Raw genomic sequence first — 20,927 nt, 5'->3', positions numbered from 1 at the left:
ACTTTGCCAACTTTCTTTTCTGCTTCTTTCTTGATACATGCTGGGATATGATTCCATGGATTCTGGTGCCTTGCCAAGTAGTCATAACTTACTAGGAACCGAGACAGTAAGTCTCGGCAGGCTACTTGACTCAGTGTTGTCACAACTGAGCTTCATTTCATCCTCATCTGATGATCACATGTGCACACTTTTCAGTGGTGGACAGTGATTAGGAACAGGAACAAGAATCCTGGCTACATTCCCCTTCCTTGCACGGAGATCAACTATAGCATACCTATTGCCACCAGCTAACGTAGCACAGATGTGGAACTCAACCTGTAGCCTTCCTGATCTGTGTCGCTCAATTACATGTTACCGGGACCAATTGAATCACAAAAGGAACTGATGTAAAATTAGCTTTTTTAAAGAAGTTATTTTCTGTCTTTCCTTAGCACTGTCTCATCATGCACCATCCCCGTGATCTGCTGGCAGCCAATGCCATATTGCTCAAGTAGGACTGTAAAGTGATGTTCATGGGAGCAGTTCACCTTTCTATTTTCCCCCACTTCCACTTGGTGTATCTCAATACCACAGTGGAGATTAGGCACTGAAGCAAGGTAATTGCAGGTACAAAATGTACCCGACTACTCCATATTGCACATTGAAACACAATCACATTGCACAACAATTCCCTTAAAATTATTCAAGTGCACAAAGGTAATCACATTTTCTACAATACATTTGCTATGGGTGTAAATTATTTTTCCCAGTTGGTATCAGGCATTCTTTTGTTATATTGCATAGTTGATAAATGTCTTTGGCCTCCTTGTCTCGCGAGACAATGGGTGAGCGCCTGGAGGTGGTCAGTGGTGGTATTATAAGTTAATAAGTCTGAATTAAATTAATGCTGTTAAGGTTAACTAACCTGTTAAGTTGAGGAAAACTTTTAAACGTTTATTGACGTGAACTGGAATTTGGAATCACCTTGGTCGTATAAAATCTCTTACAAAAGATGCTAAACGTTTGGAAACAATTGGAGTTTAATCTAAAATGCTGTCTTTCCTGATGGAGATGGTTTCTTTTGAAGTTGATAATGTTACTAAAGGTTTTGTTGTTTTAAAATCCTAAGGATACTAAAAAAAAACGTTTAAAATGGAGTTTAGTTCTTTTCGAAAAGGAAAAAAAGGTTTACGTAAAGTGACACAGCTGAGAATGCTTTGCTCCGCCCCCTTGGAGACAAGCAAAGAATTTAACCTCGCTAAATACGACAGTAAAAATACAGTCCTGCAACCAAATGACTAATGACAATATAAAAGCTGGTATGTCCTTTCCTCTGCCTGGCACCCTTTAGAGCAGGACTTCTTAAGTTATATGCAATATGAATGTGGCTGACCCCACCCTTAGTTAGGAGACTAAGTTTAGCACATTAGATTATAGTGAGGTCTGTATTCTTCATGAATAATTTATCCTTGTACAGCAGCTTTATCATAGAAAAACATTCCAATGTTACACAGTTGGACATCAGACCACAGTCAGAGAGAATTTAGTGACATTGGCTCAAGAATAGGTTTTATGGAGGCTTTTGAAGATTGGGAAGAAAGACGGAGGCATTTAGGGAGAGGGCTCCACACCTCAACACCAGATCCTGCCACTGATAAGAGGGAATGGGGATGCTCTGCAGGCCAAGGCTGAAGAACTGAGAGGGGACGGGAGGAGTTTAGAGAAATAGGGCGGGGGGCAACACCATGAAGGGATTGGAAGATGAAGATTTTCAAGTCAAGGTGGAAGTTGACAAAGATAAGTGAAGACTCGATCCATGGTTGAGTTCTGAATGAACAGAGACGAATGAATCTGGAGGTGAAGAAGATATAAATGAGGATTTCAGCACCAATGGGGGTCAGAGACAACCAACCAATGAGGTGAAAATAGGTAGTGTTGGTGATGGATTGGATATGAGGTTTGAGGCCAAGCTCAGGGTTGAGGAGGACTCTGGAGCTTATACACTAATCTGGCTGATCAAGAGGCCACAAAAGAGATGGGATCAATAGATAACGCATGGAGTTTCTGACCAACAGGATGCCTTACCAATGTTGAGTTGCAAAAAATCCTGGCTCACCCCATTAGGAAGCCAAACAGCACAGCAACAGACATGAAATCAATGGTAATAGAGGAGAGGCAAAGCTGTGTACTGTCAGCATATGAAAGCTAACCTCATATTACAATAACCCCACTGAGGGGCAACACATGATGAGGAAGAGGAGGGAGCTACAGATAGAGTCTTTGCGAGCACCAGAGGTAACTTTGTGGGTAGTGGAGAAGCCATTACTGGAAACATAGAAAATAGGAGCAGGATTAGGCCATTCGGCCCTTCAAGCCTGCTCCGCCATTCATTATGATCATGGCTGATCCAACTCAGTAACCTGCTCCTGCTTTCGCCCCATACCCTTTGATCCTTTTAGACCCAAGAGCTATAGCTAACTCCTTCTTGAAAACATTCAATGTTTTGGCCTCAACTGCTTTCTGTGGTAGCGAATTCCACAGGCTCACAACTCTCTGGGTGAAGAAATTTCTCATCTCAGTCCTGAAAGGTTTACCCCATATCCTTAGACTATGACCCCTGGTTCTGGACTCCCCCACCATCAGGAACATCCTTCCTGCATCTACCCTGTCAAGTCCTGTTAGAATTTTATAGGTTTCTATGAGATCCCCCCCTCACTCTTCTGGACTCCAGCGAATATAATCCTAACTGACTCAATCTCTCCTCATATGTCAGTCCCACCATCCCAGGAATCAGTCTGGTAAACCTTTGCTGCACTCCCTCTATAGCAAGAGGTACAGCTGTACTGACTGTGACAGGAATAGAACCACATTATGGGAGTGATACAGAGATGGGCCACGAAGGTTTCGGCAGTAGAGCAGGTTGAATGCTCAACTCCAGTCAAGGAGCAAAGATGATGCACCATGATTCCTGTCACAGAATTGTGTCAGGTGACTTTGACCAGCACAGACGTGACTGTCAGCTGGACTGACAGGATTTGAGCAAGGAGTGATGGGCAGAGTTGGGTGGGGACATGTTCTAGAACTTTGGAGATGGGGTGGTAGTTAGTATGTGTTGAGATACACGAAGTGGACGTGTGCACTTCCTCACAGGGAGAAAATAGAAAGGTGAATTGCTCACATGAACATCACTTACAGTCCTACTTAGTGATATGGCATTGGCTGCAAGCAGATTACCACAGGGATGGTGCGTGATGAGACAGTGCTAAGGGAAGATCCTGCCACCGATAAGAGGGAATGGGGATGCTCTGCAGGCCAAGACTGAAATAAGTGTAGGCTTTTTTTGTTTTAAGAGCAGAGTATCCATTTGCTTGGTTAAGTTATAGTTGCATAAACCAACAACTAATTGAACAGTCAAAATTTTTTCTCAAAGTCTGCTAGATAATCATTAAATTTCACAACCCTCTTTCACTATTAAATACACAAAATACTGGTAGAGATTTTGGAAACAGGAAAATGTGGTCAGAATCATGCAGATATAAAATAAACTGAGAAAGAAAAACATTAGCATAAGGATTTGCATACCTTGAAGATCCTTGTACAATAATCAAATGATTTGGGATTGCTGACATCATACACCAAACAAACAACATCACAAGCAGTATCAGAGGCAGTAATAAATTCAGAGTCGGACAAAACTTCGTGTAACTTGAAAGGAAAAGAAATACAAATTTAGTCATGCTTTGTTTTTAAAAAAATGTTAAAACAGAATTCAAGTTAAAACCCCAAACTGGAAAAATTAAAAGGAGTAGTTGTTTCAATTTTACATCAGTGGTACAACTGCCAATATTAGAATTCTAGGGCAATCTACCAAATAGAAAGTTAACAATAAACAGTGGTTGTGTATGCTTACTGACAGGCAAGTCTTATGCCATTAATTGGGAAACATCTGGTACAACGATAGGTATAGATAGATAAGTGATAAATAGGTGTACATTATTGGTTTCCGTATTTAAGGAAGGATGTAAATGCATTGGAAGTAGTTCAATGGTTTACTACACCAATACCTGGAATGGGCGGGCAGTCTTTTAAGGAAAGGTTGGACAGGCTAGGCTTGCATCCGCTGGAGTTTAGAAGAGTAAAAGGCGACTTGATTGAAACGTATAAGATCCTGAGGGGTCTTGACAGGGTGGATGTGGAAAGGATGTTTTCCCTAGTGGGAGAATCTAGAACAAGGGGTCATTATTTAAAAATGAGGGTTGTCCATTTAAAACAGAGATGAGGAGAAATGTTTTCTCTCAGAGGGTAATGAGTCTTTCGAGCTCTCTTTCTCAAATGGCAGTGGAAGCAGAGTCTTTAAATATTTTTAAAGGCAGGGGTAGATTGATGCTTGATAAGCAAGGGGATGAAAAGGTTATCGGGGGTAGGCGGGAATGTGGAGTTGAGGCTGCAACCAGATCAGCCATGATCTTATTAAATGGCGGAGCAGCCTTGAGGGGTTGAGTGGCCTGCTTCTGCTCCTAATTCATATGCTTGTATGTAAAATAGTGAGGCGTTAATTAACACCAGTGTTTAATATTAGTAGGTGCCAGAAAAACTTTTCAGGCACAAGGTTTGCGAACTTGTAGTATTGCAATGCACTGGTCAGACCATACTTAATAAAGGTGCTCAGAATTGGTCACCATGCTTCAAAATGGATTGATGTGCACTGATGATAACAAAATGATAAATCCAAAGTGTAAGAGGAGTGCACTATAAGATATAGCCTCTCAGTCTAAAGAGAAGTTAAGTGGAAGAGGGCTTCCATGAAAAATGAAACCAGAAAATTTCAAGGTAAGTCACGTTCATAGGAGCAGAGGACATAAATTTATTTTAAATTAATTTGGGCTTAAGATACATAAAAGCTAAAAACTTTACTGAAGAGATAATAAACACTTGGAATAATTCACCATGTACAAAGATACAAAGTAGTTACAGCACTGGAACCATTTGTCCTAACAGGTCCACGCCAGTGCTTATACTCCACAAGAGCCTCCTCCCACCCTTCTTCAGCTAACCCCATCAACATATCCTTCTATTCCTTCCTCGCTCACGTGGTTATTTAACTTTCCTTTAAATACAAGTAAGGTCAATATAGTCAAAGGAACATAGGAAATACAGTTGAATGGCCTTTTCTCCTTCCTTGACTCTACTTTTTGCAATACTGCCTTCTAGCCACACATACCACTCCCTCTTGGTGCTGCTGCTGCAATATCTGGCTTTTGAACCTTGGGATTTAACTAGGAAAGAAAGAGAGTGAGAGCATGTGTGTGTGGGCGATATTTTAGGCTCTCCTCAGTAGGGAGTTTGGATGTGGGGAGGACATTTAAATCGGGTGGGGACCCAGCCACCTTCCCGCCTCCACCCCGATTAAGTCTGTGGCGGGAAGGCCTGCGGACAGTCTTCCAACCCTGCCACCAATTGAGGACCTTAAGGGGCAATTAATGCCCAAATAAGGACCTTTTCCTGCCACCGCTGGTATTAACCCAGCAGCGGGAGGACCTGTCAACACGTGGGGAGCACGATATGCAAACCTGTGCTTGGTTCCTTATGGTCTCCTGGTGGGGAGTCCCTTGTTCAAAGGCACTCAGTGCCTGATCAAGGGACTGGACATCGGGAAAGGGGGAGTGCCTGTTGAGAGCCACCCTCTGCCCTTGCTGCTGACCTCACTACATCCCCATCCACCGCAACCCCCACCCTGCCATTACTCATCTCTGGCCCTGGGTCGCTGTGATCCCAGGCCTCCGGCGGGTGCTGTTCCGGCAGCAGCAACTGAGTCCCTGGTGTCGCTGTCAAACAAAAGAGCTGCTGGCCTCGGACTGGCTGGCAGCTCTCAGCGGGCGGGACTTCCCACTCCGGGGAAAGGCCCGCCGATGGCCTCTCAAGTGCCTGATAGGCCCACCGAATGACGAGCCATTCTCAAAGGAGGCAATGCAGGTCTCTCGCCGTTGGCTGAGACCCCCGTACCCTCCATAAAATTTGTGTGTGTGTGTGTGTGTGTGTGTGTGTATGTATGTATGTACACAAGTGTGCCTAGTTTAAATTCTAATACTGGAGGATATATACCTTTCTTGTACCATACATCTGCAACACTGAAAAGAGAAACGCCATTTGAATTCCAGCAGGTTAGCACCATTTTAATTGTATGTAAAATATTTCCTCTGCTGAACTGGAACTTCCATCACTATAACAAAATTCTGCAAACAATGATTTATCTTAATGCAACTTCACAGGAACTCTTAGCACAGAAACAGGTGATATGAATACTTGAACAAAGTTATTTCTAACAGTAACTTGTATTTCTCACAGTAAATATTAATATAGATCTTACATTAAGATTGAAAAACCCCTCTCTCTCCCCCCATTGCCTTCCCCAGTCTTCTTTCCCTCTGCTGATTCTTGCTGGAGTACAGTTTCACTGTCACCTGCTGCCTCTGGTAGATTACCTAGAGTCATTTACAGCACAGAAGGAGGCCGTTCAGCCCATCAAGTCCATGCCAGCTCTCCATGGAGCTATCTAGTCAGTCCCACTCCATGTTCGATCTCCGTAGCCCTGCAAGTCTATTTCTCTCAGGTGGCCATTCAATTTTCTCTTGAAGTCATTGATTGTCTCCACTTCCATCACCTTTGTGGGCAGTGAGTTCCCGGTCATTACCACCTGCTGTGTAAAAAATAAAAGTGCTTCCTCACATTGTCCCTGCATCCTTTGCCCAAAACTTGCCCTAGTCCTTGTACCATTAGTTACAAACAGCTTTTCCTTGTCTAACTTATCTAAACCTGGGATAATCTTATACACTTCTATTAAATATCCCCTTAATCTCCTTTGTTTGAAGGAGAACAAACCCAGCTTTTCAAACCGAACCTTGGAATCATTCTGGTAAATCTCTGCTCCCTCTCTAGGACGCTCACATCCATTCGGAAGTGGGGTGACCAGAACTGGATGCAATACTCCAGCTGGGGCCTAACCAGAGCTTTATAAAGGTTCAGCATAACTTCCCTGCTTTTGTACTCCAATGTCTCCTTCATAAGGGCTCCATTATGAAGCCCAAGATCTCATATGCTTTAATAACTACTCTCAATGTCTTGCAACCTTCAAAGATTGATGCACAAACACCCCCAGGTCCCTCTGTTCCTGCATACTTTAGAACTGTGCCATTAAGTATATATTGCCTCTCCCTATTCCTTGTGCCAAAGTGTATCACCTCACACTTGTCAGTATTAAATCCCATCTGCTACCTCTCTGCCCATTCAGCTAGTCTATCTATGTCACTGTTTGCTGCTCCTCCAAGTTTGGTGTCATCAGCAAATTTTGAGATTCTACTCTGTATTTCAAGATCCAAGTCATTTATATATAGCAAAAAAAGCACTGGTTCCAGCACTGACCCTTGGGGAACACTCCTGTCTACTGTCTTCCAGTCTGAAAAGCAACCATTTAATACGACTTGCTGTTTTCTTTCCTTCAGCCAACTTTTTATCCAACTGGACACTGGCCTTCCTATTCCACGAGCCTCAATTTTCTTAATCAGCCTTTTATGTGGTACCTTATTACACAGTTCCTTAAAAATCCATATAAAACAACATCCATCACATCCCTTCATCAACCTTCTCTGTCACTTCATCAAAAAATTCAATTAGATTTGTCAAGCATGATCTGTCTTTGACAAATCTATGCTGGCTATCCTCAACTTACCCGTGTGTGTTGATATTTTTCTGGATTATTGTTTCTGAAACCTTACCCATCACTGATGTTAAACAAACTATAATGCCTGTAATTGCTAGGACTGTCCTTACACCCTTTCTTGAATTAGGGTGTCACATTTGCCACTTGCCAATCCTCTGGCACCTCCCCTGTATCCAGGGAAGACTGGAAGATTATGGTAAGCTCTTCCGCTATCTCCATCTCCACTTCCTTTAGCAACCTGGGATGCCAGCCATCTGGACCAGGTGACTTATCTACCCAAAGCATGGCCAGCCTTTTTAGTACCTCCCCCCTCTCAATGTTTATCCTATTCATTGCCTCTACTCTCTCTGCTTCTACTGATATTTTGTCAGCCTCCATTTCCTTTGTGAGCACTGCTAGAACGTACTCATTAAGTATATAACTCTCTCTGTCCCTAATAGGCCCCACTCCTCCTCTTTCTACTTTGGAGAGGCAGGGATTAATCAGGGATAGTCAGCATGGCTTTGTCAGGGGGAGATCATGTCTAACAAATTTAATTGAATGTTTCGAGGAGGTGACTAGGTGTGTAGATGAGGGTAAAGCAGTTGATGTAGTCTACATGGACTTCAGTAAGGCTTTTTCTAAGGTCCTACATGGGTGATTGGTCAAGAAGGTAAGAGCCCATGGGATCCAGGGCAATTTGGCAAATTGGATCCAAAATTGGCTTAGTGGCAGGAGGCAGAGGGTGATGGTCGAGGGTTGTTTTTGCGATTGGAAGCCTGTGACCAGTGATGTACCACAGGGATCGGTGCTGGGACCCTTGCTGTTTGTAGTGTACATTAATGATTTAGGTGTGAGTATAGGAGGGTATGTTCAGTAAGTTCACAGATGACACGAAAATTGTGAGGAGGAAAGCCTCAGATTACAGGACGATATAGATGGGCTGGTAAGATGGGCAGAGCAGTGGCAAATGGAATTTAATCCTGAGAAGTGAGAGGTGATGCATCTTGGGAGGACTAACAAGGCAAGGGAATATACAATGGATAGTAGGACCCTTGGAAGTACAGAGGAACCTTAGTGTACTTGTCCATAGATCACTGAAGACAGCAGCACAGGTAGATAAGGTGGTTAGGAAGGCATATAGGATACTTGCCTTTATTAGTCGAGGCATAGAATACAAGAGCAGGGAGGTTATGATGGAGCTGTATAAAACGCTAGTTAGGCCACAGCTGGAGTACGGTGTACAGTTCTGGTCGTCACACTATAGTCAGGATGTGATTGCACTGGAGAGGATGCAGAGGAGATTCACCAGGATGTTACCTGGATTGGAGCATTTCAGCTATGAAGAGAGACTGGATAGGCTAGGGTTGTTTTCCTTACAGCAGAGAAGGCTGGGGTGGGGGGGGGGGGGCAGGGGAAGAGGGAACCGATTGAGGTATACATAATTATGAGGGGCATTGGTAGGGTAGATCGGAAGAAACTTTTTCCCTTAGCGGAAGTGTCAATAACCAGGGGGCACCGATTTAAGGTAAGGGGCAGAAGGTTTGGAGGGGATTTAAGGAAACTTTTTTTTCACCCAGAGGGTGGTTGGAATCTGGAACACACTGCCTGAAGGGCCAAAGGGCCTGTTTCTGTGCTGTATAACTCTATGACACTTCACCTCCCCTCTCAACTTATTGTATTTGGCCTGGTTCTCACTTGATGAGTTCACCTGACATGCATCATTTACCTCTGTGACCACCCTTTGTGTGTCAAACTATGGGTGCTTCATTTGGTCATGGAGGTGTGCAAAACAACCAAGCCCAAGTATAACTTTACCAGATGGCTAACAAAAGTCACTGAACAGCCTATTTTCCTTAGAAGGACAACTGAAATCCAGTATCCCAAAGCCTGCAACTGCTGAAGTCAGCTGACTTTGCACTAGCAAGGTATCAGTGAGCAATATTTAAACTGGTTGATACACACATGTATCCTGCAAACAAAGAATGCAATTAAATAGTCTTTAAAGTAGACTTGCAAGACTGAAGTCATTTGAATTTTTGAATAAGGTTATTTGTAAAAAACCCCCCAGAAAAACAGACCTGCATTTATATAGGGGCTAAACAGCCCCCTCTGATGTCCCAAAGGACTCCAAAAACAATGAATATTTTTGATCAGCAATTACTGTTGCATTCTTGGGATACTGGTATGGCCCGTATTTATTGCCCATCTCTAGTTGACCTTGAGAAGGTGGTGGTGGTGGGCTCTCTTCTTGAACCACTGCAGTCCATGTGGTGAAGGTGTTCCCGGAATGTTGATCGATAGGGAGCTCCAGGATTTTGCCCCAGTGACAATGAAGGAACGGTGATATATTTCCATGTCAGGATGTTTTATGACTTGGGGGAAAACTTGTAGATAATGATGAACAAACACATCTGCTGCCACAGTCTTGCTTGGTGGCAGAGGCTGTGGGTTTGGGAGGTGCTGCAGCAGAAGTCTTGGCGAATTGCTGCAATGCATCTTGTAGATGCAATCACACTATACACTGATGGTGGAGGGAGAAGATGTTTAAGACAGTGGATGGAGTGATCAACTTGATTGCTGTGTCTTGGAGGGGACATAATGAGCAACTTTTCAGTGTTGGGTAAATGCCAGTGTTGCAGCTGTACTGAATAGTTTAGATAAGGACACGGCTAGTTCTGAATCGGTCCTCAGGACGAAAGCCAGGATATTGTTGACACCCATGCCCTTTGCTGTGTCAAGTGCCCTCAGTTGTTTCTTGACGTCATGTGGAGCGAATTGAATTGGTTAAAACTGCACATGGCTGTCAATTTGTAACAATGTTCCACAAATAGAAAATGTGATGAATTACTTGCTAGCCAACACCACAAGAAAAAGATTGAGAGGAATATCGCACTGGACAGCATGAGAACTTATTGGAAATGTGCCATGGGATATTTTATATCCATCTAAACCATTTTAACAGACAGACAAGGTAATGCTTTATTGTGTCATCTGAAAGGTGAACTTAATCATCAACCCAGGTTAACTGTTTAAGTCCGAGAGGGGGACTCGGTACCACAGTCTATTGATTCGGAGATGAAAGTGCAACCACAGAACCAAGTTGAAAATTCAGCGGTAAGGGCCAGCACTTTCCACTGCAGCATCTATTCAGAACAATAATCCAAAGATACTGTTGTAGAGGTTACAAATTCTCAAAAATATGCTCAAAAGCTGATTAGATTTTCATCTTAGACATTGCCTGGCCAGAAAGTAAATACTTTTACAATGAATAAGAATGCAAGAACTTAAGAAATATGAGCAGGAGTAGGCCATCCGCTCTATCAAGCATGCTCTGCCATTCAGTTCATGGTCGATCGGATTGTGGCCTCAAATCCACTTTGGGTAGGCGGTGGCGTAGTGGTATTATCACTGGACTAGTAACCCAGAGACTCAGGGTATTTCTCTGGGGACATGGGTTCGAATCCCACCACAGCAGAAGGTGGAATTTGAATTTAATTAATAAATCTGGAATTAAAAGCTAGTCTAATGATGGCCATGAAACCATTGTCGATTGTTGTAAAAACCCATCTGGTTCACTAATGTCCTTTCGGGAAGGAAATCTGCTGTCCTTACCTGGTCTGGCCTACATGTGACTCCAGACCCACAGCAATGTGGTTAACTCTTACATGCCCTCTGAAATGGCCTAGCAAGCCACTCAGTTGTACCTAACCGCTACGAAGTCAATAAAAAGGAATGAAACCGGACAGATCACCCGGCATCGACCTAGGCAACGGAAACGACAAAGGCAAACCCAGCCCTGTCGACTCTGCAAAGTCCTCCTTACTAACATCTGGGGGCTTGTGCCAAAGTTGGGAGAGCTGTCCCACAGACTAGTCAAGCAACAGCCTGACATAGTCATACTCACGGAATCATACATTACAGACAATGTCCCAGACACTGCCATCACCATCCCCGGGTATGTCCTGTTCCACTGGCAGGACAGACCCACCAGAGGTATACAGTAGGGAGGGTGTTGCCCTGTGAGTCCTCAACATTAACTCTGGACTCCATGAAGTCTCATGACATCAGGTCAAACATGGGCAAGGTAACCTCCTACTGATTACCACTTACCGCCCTCCCTCAGCTGATGACTCAGTACTCCTCCATGTTAAACACCACTTGGAGGAAGCATTGAGGGTGGCAAGGGCACAAAATGTACTCTGGGTGGGGGACTTCAATGTCCATCACCAAGAGTGGCTCGGTAGCACCACTACTGACCGAGCTGGCCGAGTCCTAAAGGGCATAGCTGCTAGACTGGGTCTGCGGCAGGTGGTGGAGGAACCAACACGAGGGAAGAACATACTTGACCTCGTCCTCACCAATCTGTCTGCCGCAGATGCTTCTGTCCATGACAGTATTGGTAGGAGTGACCACCGCACAGTCCTTGTGGAGACAAAGTCCCGCCTTCACATTGAGGATACCCTCCATCGTGTTGTGTGGCACTTTTGGGCCTCCTTATCTCGAGAGACAATGGATACGCGCCTGGAGGTGGTCAGTGGTTTGTGAAGCAGCGCCTGGAGTGGCTATAAAGGCCAATTCTGGAGTGACAGGCTCTTCCACAGGTGCTGCAGAGAAATTTGTTTGATTGGGGCTGTTGCACAGTTGGCTCTCCCCTTGCGCCTCTGTCTTTTTTCCTGCCAACTACTAAGTCTCTTCGACTCGCCACAATTTAGCCCTGTCTTTATGGCTGCCCGCCAGCTCTGGCGAATGCTGGCAACTGACTCCCACGACTTGTGATCAATGTCACACGATTTCATGTCACGTTTGCAGACGTCTTTATAACGGAGACATGGACGGCCGGTGGGTCTGATACCAGTGGCGAGCTCGCTGTACAATGTGTCTTTGGGGATCCTGCCATCTTCCATGCGGCTCACATGGCCAAGCCATCTCAAGTGCCGCTGACTCAGTAGTGTGTATAAGCTGGGGGTGTTGGCCGCTTCAAGGACTTCTGTGTTGGAGATATAGTCCTGCCACCTGATGCCAAGTATTCTCCGAAGGCAGCGAAGATGGAATGAATTGAGACGTCGCTCTTGGCTGGCATACGTTGTCCAGGCCTCGCTGCCGTAGAGCAAGGTACTGAGGACACAGGCCTGATACACTCGGACTTTTGTGTTCCGTGTCAGTGCGTCATTTTCCCACACTCTCTTGGCCAGTCTGGACATAGCAGTGGAAGCCTTACCCATGCGCTTGTTGATTTCTGCATCTAGAGACAGGTTACTGGTGATAGTTGAGCCTAGGTAGGTGAACTCTTGAACCACTTCCAGAGCGTGGTCGCCAATATTGATGGATGGAGCATTTCTGACATCCTGCCCCATGATGTTCGTTTTCTTGAGGCTGATGGTTAGGCCAAATTCATTGCAGGCAGACGCAAACCTGTCGATGAGACTCTGCAGGCATTCTTCAGTGTGAGATGTTAAAGCAGCATCGTCAGCAAAGAGGAGTTCTCTGATGAGGACTTTCCGTACTTTGGACTTCGCTCTTAGACGGGCAAGGTTGAACAACCTGCCCCCTGATCTTGTGTGGAGGAAAATTCCTTCTTCAGAGGATTTGAACGCATGTGAAAGCAGCAGGGAGAAGAAAATCCCAAAAAGTGTGGGTGCGAGAACACAGCCCTGTTTCACACCACTCAGGATAGGAAAGGGCTCTGATGAGGAGCCACCATGTTGAATTGTGCCTTTCATATTGTCATGGAATGAGGTGATGATACTTAGTAGCTTTGGTGGACATCCGATCTTTTCTAGTAGTCTGAAGAGACCACGTCTGCTGACGAGGTCAAAGGCTTTGGTGAGATCAATGAAAGCAATGTAGAGGGGCATCTGTTGTTCACGGCATTTCTCCTGTATCTGACGAAGGGAGAACAGCATGTCAATAGTCGATCTCTCTGCACGAAAGCCACACTGTGCCTCAGGGTAGACGCGCTCGGCCAGCTTCTGGAGCCTGTTCAGAGCGACTCGAGCAAAGACTTTCCCCACTATGCTGAGCAGGGAGATTCCACGGTAGTTGTTGCAGTCACCGCGGTCACCTTTGTTTTTATAGAGGGTGATGATGTTGGCATCGCGCCTGTCCTGGGGTACTGCTCCCTCGTCCCAGCACAGGCATAGCAGTTCATGTAGTGCTGAGAGTATAGCAGGCTTGGCACTCTTGATTATTTCAGGGGTAATGCTGTCCTTCCCAGGGGCTTTTCCGCTGGCTAGGGAATCAATGGCATCACTGAGTTCCGATTTGGTTGGCTGTATGTCCAGCTCATCCATGACTGGTAGAGGCTGGGCTGCATTGAGGGCAGTCTCAGTGACAGCATTCTCCCTGGAGTACAGTTCTAGGTAGTGCTCAACCCAGCGGTCCATCTGTTTGCGTTGGTCAGTGATTATGTCCCCCGATTTAGATTTGAGGGGGGTGATCTTCTTGATGGTTGGCCCAAGAGCTCTCTTCATGCCATCATACATTCCTCTGATGTTTCCGGTGTCTGAGGCCAGCTGAATATGACTGCATAGGTGTTGCCAGTAGTCGTTTGCGCAACGCCTAGCTGTTCTTTGTGCAGTACTTCTGGCTGCTTTAAGTGCTGCGGATGTTAAATCGCTGGGGGCTTTCTTGTAGTTCAAAAGTGCAATGCGCTTAGCGGCTATGACAGGTTCCAGCTCTTCATTATGAGATTGAAACCAGTCTGCATTTCTCTTCGCACTTTTGCCGTAGGTGGTCAAAGCTGACTCATAGATGGCGTCTCTGATGTGGGCCCACTTGGTCTCAGCATCCCCTGTGGGAGTGTTTTGAAGGGCTGTCACCATCACTATCACCATGCTAAATGGGATAGATTTCGAACAGATCTAGCAATGCAAACCTAGGCATCCATGAGGCGCTGTGGGCCATCAGCAGCAGCAGAATTGTACTCAACCGCAATGTGTAACCTCATGGCCCGGCATATCCCCCACTCTACCCTTACCATCAAGCCAGGAGACCAACCCTGGTTCAATGAAGAGTGCAGGAGGGCATGCCAAGAACAGCACCAGGCATACCTCAAAATGAGGTGTCAACTGGCGAAGGTACAACCCAGGACTACTTGCACGCCAAACTGCATAAGCAGCATGCGATAGACAGAGCTAAGCGATCCCATAACCAACGGATCAGATCTAAACTCTGCAGTCCTGCCACAACCAGCTGTGAATGGTGGTGGACAATTAAACAACTAACTGGAGGAGGTGGCTCCACAAATAGCCCCATCCTCAATGATGGGGGAGCCCAGCACATCAGTGCGAAAGATAAGGCTGAAGCATTTGCAACAATCTTCAGCCAGAAATGCCGAGGTGATGATCCATCTCGGCCTCCTCCTGAAATCACCAGCATCACAGATGCTGGACTTCAGCCAATTTGATTCACTCCGTGTGATATCAAGAAACGACTGAAGGCACTGGATACTGCAAAAGCTATGGGCCCCGACAATATTCCAGCAATAGTACTGAAGACCTGTGCTCCAGAACTTGCCGCGCCCCTAGCCAAGCTGTTCCAGTACAGCTACAACACTGGCATCTACCCTGCAATGTGGAAAATTGCCCAGGTATGTCCTGCACACAAAAAGCAGGACAAGTCCAACCCAGCCAATTACCGTCCCATCAGTCTACTCTCAATCATCAGTAAAGTGATGGAAGGTGTCATCAACAGTGCCATCAAGCAGCACTTGCTTAGCAATAACCTGCTCAGTGACACTCAGTTTGGGTTCCGCCAGAGCCACTCAGCTCCTGACCTCATTACAACCTTGGTTCAAACATGGACAAAAGAGCTCAACTCGAGAGGTGAGGTGAGAGTGACTGCCCTTGACATCAAGGCAGCATTTGACCGAGTATGGCATCAAGGAGCCCTAGCAAAACTGAGGTCAATGGGAATCGGGGGAAAACCCTCCGCTGGCTGGAGTCATACCTAGCACAAAGGAAGATGGCTGTGGTTGTTGGAGGTCAATCATCTGAGCTCCAGGACATCACTGCAGGAGTTCCTCAGGGTAGTGTCTGAGGCCCAACCATCTTCAGCTGCTTCATCAATGACCTTCCTTCAATCATAAGGTCAGAAGCGGGGGTGTTCGCTGATGATTTCACAATGTTCAGCACCATTCGTGACTCCTCAGATACTGAAGCAGTCCGTGTAGAAATGCAGCAAGACATGGACAATATCCAGGCATGGGCTGATAAGTGGCAAGTAACATTCGCACCACACAAGTGCCAGGCAATGACCATCTCCAACAAGAGAGAATCTAACCATCTCCCCTTGACATTCAATGGCATTACTATCGCTGAATCCCCCACTATCAACCTCCTAGGGGCTACCATTGACTGGAGTAGCCATATAAATACCGTGGCTTCAAGAGCAGGTCAGAGGCTAGGAATCCTGAGGCGAGTAACTCATCTCCTGACTCCCCAAAGCCTGTCCACCATCTACAAGGCACAAGTCAGGAGTGTGAAGGAATACTCTCCACTTGCCTGGATGGGTGCAGCTCCAAAAACACTCAAGAAGCTTGACACCATCAAGGACAAAGTAGCCCACTTGATTGGCACCCCATCTACAAACATTCACTCCCTCCACCACCAAGCACAGTGGCAGCAGTGTGTACCATCTACAAGATGCACTGCACGAATGCACCAAGGCTCCTTAGACAGCACCTTCCAAACCCACGACCTCTACCAACCAGAAGGACAAGGGAAGCAAATACATGGGAACACCACCACCTGCAAGTGTCCCTCCAAGTCACACATCATCCTGACTTGGAACTATATCGCCGTTCCTTCACTGCTGCTGGGTCAAAATCCTGGAACTCCCTTCCTAACAGCACTGTTGGTATACCTACCCCAAATGGACTGCAGCGGTTCAAGAAGGCAGCTCACCACCACCTTCTCAAGGGCAATGAGAGATGGGCAATAAATGCTGGCCTGGTCAGTGACGCCTACATCCCATGAATGAATAAAAAAAAAAAAACTTTCTTGTCTGCCCTCCCCCCCCCAGAGCCCTCGATTCCCTTGTAGATCAAAAATTCACATGATAGTAGGGGAAATTATTGCAAAAGGCCACAAATACTAAAACGGAAATTACTCAGCAAGTTCAAACTTGCACCAAACAATGGCAACTTAATTACAGCCTACTCCCTTTACAGGAACATTTGTCCAAAAACGTAGGTAAACATTAGAACTATGACATCATTCCCCTTCTGAAAGGTTTAAACGAGGGCACTGATAAATCAAGTGCAACAACCAGTGTTACAATACGTGCACCAAAAAAAATGAATGAAACCATTTTGCAACTGATGAGGAAAATTCAGAATTCAATACATTTAATACTTTAAAATGTTTCCTGCCAAAATGTTTCCCCTGGCTGGGGGTGTCCAGAACAAGGGGACACAGTCTCAGAAGAAGGGGCAGGCCATTTACGGCTGAGATGAGGAGGAGTTTCTTCATGCAGAGGGTGGTGAATCTTTGGAATTTCTACCCCAGAGGGCTGTGGAGACTCAGCCATTGAGTATATTCAAGACAGAGATCGATAGATTTCTGGATATTAAAGATATCAAGGGATATGGGGGATAGTGTGGGAAAATGGCATTGAGGTAGATGATCAGCCTTGATCTAGTTGCTGGCAAAGAAGGCTCGAGGGGCCAAATGGCTTACTCCTGTTTCTATTTCCCATGTTTCTAAATGAGCATGGCGGGTAAAGAGAGGGGTTAAGGATAATAACTTCGGACATGTAGTAATATATGGGTGAAATACAGATTACAGAAGGTAAAAAGGTGTAAATGTGTTGCACACTTCCATTATATCCACATTAATACCTACCAGTAAATATTTTTCTTGCCCATACACATAAGTTGTGTTTATGGCATAAAGTGATTTGTGTTCTTTTATTTGTCTTTGTTTCTGTGGGGGAAGAAAAAAACAATGACTCTCAGCATGACAACACTTACAACTTCTGAAAAAGAAAAGGACACAAAGCCATTATGAAAGATGTCAATTAAACACTGGAGTGTACAGTACTAAATATGAAAAATGGACTACTCAGCAAATCAAGTAGACCATGATTTATTTTAGCATATACTCCATGTAATTTAATCTCCTGAGGGAAGTGAAAAAGCCCAAAGTAACCATTCATGAAGATAACGCTTTGAAATCTCCCCCTGCTCTACAGCAATCCAGGGCAATGCAACTAGTTCCTTGTTCCCAGATAGCACAGGAATTGCATTGTGTATCTAACCATAGCTGACCAGATTTATCCTTATGCCCTTTATAAATTTAATTCCATTCTTGTTAAAGTTTAACTCCATTAAAAAAAATTCTATAATATTTAACAGCTAGTGGAAGAAATCTTCATTTTTTGTCTCATTTGAGGCTTGTTTACCATTTATTTGCTTTATTTACTTCAGTGAACATATTTAGTTACATAATCTGCTTACATCAGCCACAACTTCAAAATTTTAAAGACCTGAACAATGATGTTCCCTTCCTGCACTGGCAAATCCTTTCTCCAAAAACAAAGGGGAGCTCTGAAAATCTTTTTTCATAAATCGAACCTCAAGTCCAAGATGGTACAGTGCTTCAAACTTATTCTCTCAACTCTGGGACCTGGTGTTAAATCCGTGGGTTTAAAGAACACTTCCACTGTCAATCTAAACCAGAGGCTTAGAAAATCTAAACCACACAAAAATTGCCCACAATTCCACACTAAATTGTACAAATCAATAAAATTGCTGATGTAGGAAGTAGAAATGTTACACTGGTGGTATTGCAGTGCTTTGCTGAAGTTTAGATTGGGGCAGGATACAGGAAACTTGTAATTCATGCTCTCTTCAGCTTCATCAGGGCATCACCATCTGCATCACTATCTCCCCGCCCCCAAAAGTGATTTACATCTTTGTCATCCCAGAATGCACAAATTTCCATTAAAATTGTCAGGAAGGGGAGGCGCAAGGAAGTAAAGAGGAGTTTCAATCTCCATTTAACATGCTACTAGAAGATGCAAGGAGCACAGCTTATGAAAAATTTATTTATTTAGAGATACAGCACTGAAACAGGCCCTTCGGCCCACCGAGTCTGTGCCGACCATCAACCACCCATTTATACTAATCCTACACTAATCCCATATTCATATCACATCCCCACCTGTCCCTATATTCTCCTACCACCTACCTATACTAGGGGCAATTTATAATGGCCAATTTACCTATCAACCTGCAAGTCTTTTGGCTTGTGGGAGGAAACCGGAGCACCCGGAGAAAACCCACGCAGACACGGAGAACTTGCAAACTCCACACAGGCAGTACCCAGAACTGAACCCGGGTCGCTGGGGCTGTGAGGCTGCGGTGCTAACCACTGTGCCACTCTTATAAAAATGTATATCTAATGGGTAGATAATCTATATTTGGACTCCCCCCACCCCTTTCAGGGGACATGCATTTACAGATACCCTTCTCAACACACCAAAATGTCATAAGTGGTTTATTCCTTTCTCAGTATAGAACAGTACAGAATTCTTAACATTTGTAGAAAATCTGTACTATTTGTGCACCACTAAATGGACTGGCAAAATGGTCCATGGTACATGTACATTACAATGTTGCAGAAAAGCGCAGGTAATTTTAGATGAACATTTAATTCCCATTGAGTAGTTTTATAGTGTCCTCTGTAATAACCAATAGAAAACAGTACTTTATTCCAATTTGATATTTCACACAGTAAATCAGGTGATAGTTCAAAAAACATGAGTTTCAGAACCTGCATGCATCAAAATACAAAACAATAAGCATTAAAAAACTGAGGTACTTACCATCAGGTTTTGGCCCAGAAAGCCTTGCAGAATTCCAGTCTTGCCACAGTTTTTCATGCCAATAACATTGCACTGAAACACATTTCTTTGTGTTTGTTTTTTCTGCAGATCTAGCTTTTTATCTCTCGTTACTGAAGGAACAGAAAGCATGGTTTATGAATCATTTATCCAGACATACAAAGTAAATGCAATTCCATTTTCTTTTGTGCTGAATGTAAACTTTAGGGGTAAGGTTGCATTATGTTTTCAATTCAGTAGGAAGAATAAGGACGCCACATACTCCTTGAAAGATAAGTGTCTAAGTGGTGTAGAGGAGCAGAGGGACCAGGGCTACACATACACCAATTGCTAAAAGTAGTTTTGCAGCTTAGTAAGGCTATAAAAAAAAAAGCAAACCAGGAACTGGGGTTCATTTCTAGTGGGACAGAATTGGAAAGCTGCAAAGTTATGTTAAACTTGTACAGAACCTTAGTTAGACCACACTTGAGTACTGTGAACCGTTCTGGTCTCCATATTATAAAAAAACGATATCGAGGCACTGGAGAAGATTTACTAGGATGATTCCAGAATTGAAGGGCTATACCCAACAGGAAAGACTAAACCATCCGGAACTCCTCGCTCTAGTAAAGAGGCGGCTGAGGGGTGACCTTTAAGATTATGAAAGGGTTTGATAAGGTATGTAGAGAAGATGTTTCCACTTGCAGAGTGTAGACAAGATCTAGTGGCCATAATATCAATCACTAATAAATCCAATAGGGAATTCAGGAGAATTCTTTACCCACAGAGTGGTAAGAATGTGGATCTTGCTATCAGGAGTCGTTGAGGCAAATAGCACTGATGCATGTTGATGTGGTTAGATGGCGAGGGGTGGGTGGAGCCTCGTGTGTAGCATAAGCACTAGCATGGACCTTATGAGCCCAATGGCCTGTTTCAGTGCTATAAATACTAAGTAATGCTATTTAACATTTCTACTGGCAGCCTTTTCTTTTTTGAAAAAAACTTCTCTATCAATTTTCTACCCAAAACTACTCCTCTGAAAGCCATTACCTCATTGCTAGCCATTAGTTGTTGTGGACGCCAGTCGCCTTAAGGTACTTCAGCCAATTAGCCATTACCGATAAACATGCATTGACATTAATTGTCAGCAGCCTATATAAGTGCAGGGGCACAGGGGCATCAGCTGATCCTGATCTCACTAAAAGTTTGCTATGTGCACTTCCAGCATTTAGGGACGGAAACGCCAACAGTGACTGTCCAACCCAGAGGCATGGAAACCAACTGAAGAATCCTGCCACCCAGCTCAGATCAGCTAACTCATTGGAGACTGATGCTGAACGTTAGACTTTCTTGGTCTGTATGGCACAGCTACTAACTTGATAAACTCACTGGGGGAGCAAAGCCATTTAAATTGGTCTCCCAGGTC

The 20,927-nt window shown here is 44.5% G+C and overlaps 1 protein-coding gene across 4 annotated transcripts in view; it reads right to left on the bottom strand.

Annotated features, from left to right (window-relative positions):
• The window catches only part of LOC137384450 (mitochondrial Rho GTPase 1), a 103,428-nt gene that overhangs the window by 19,003 nt on the left and 63,498 nt on the right, over nucleotides 1-20,927 (bottom strand). For all 4 annotated transcript variants that reach the window (XM_068058531.1, XM_068058529.1, XM_068058528.1 and 1 more), the window contains exons 15-17: nucleotides 19,505-19,635; nucleotides 17,521-17,601; nucleotides 3,562-3,684 (exon numbers count right to left, since the gene is read on the bottom strand). In XM_068058531.1, the coding sequence (XP_067914632.1) occupies nucleotides 3,562-3,684; nucleotides 17,521-17,601; nucleotides 19,505-19,635 (335 nt within the window). The remainder of the gene's footprint in view (nucleotides 1-3,561; nucleotides 3,685-17,520; nucleotides 17,602-19,504; nucleotides 19,636-20,927) is intronic.

The sequence above is a fragment of the Heterodontus francisci genome, chromosome 26, assembly GCF_036365525.1.
Source record: "Heterodontus francisci isolate sHetFra1 chromosome 26, sHetFra1.hap1, whole genome shotgun sequence".
NCBI classification, from domain to species: domain Eukaryota; kingdom Metazoa; phylum Chordata; class Chondrichthyes; order Heterodontiformes; family Heterodontidae; genus Heterodontus; species Heterodontus francisci.
Note: the sequence above shows the minus strand (reverse complement) of the source record. Positions and strands in the feature narration are given on the sequence as shown.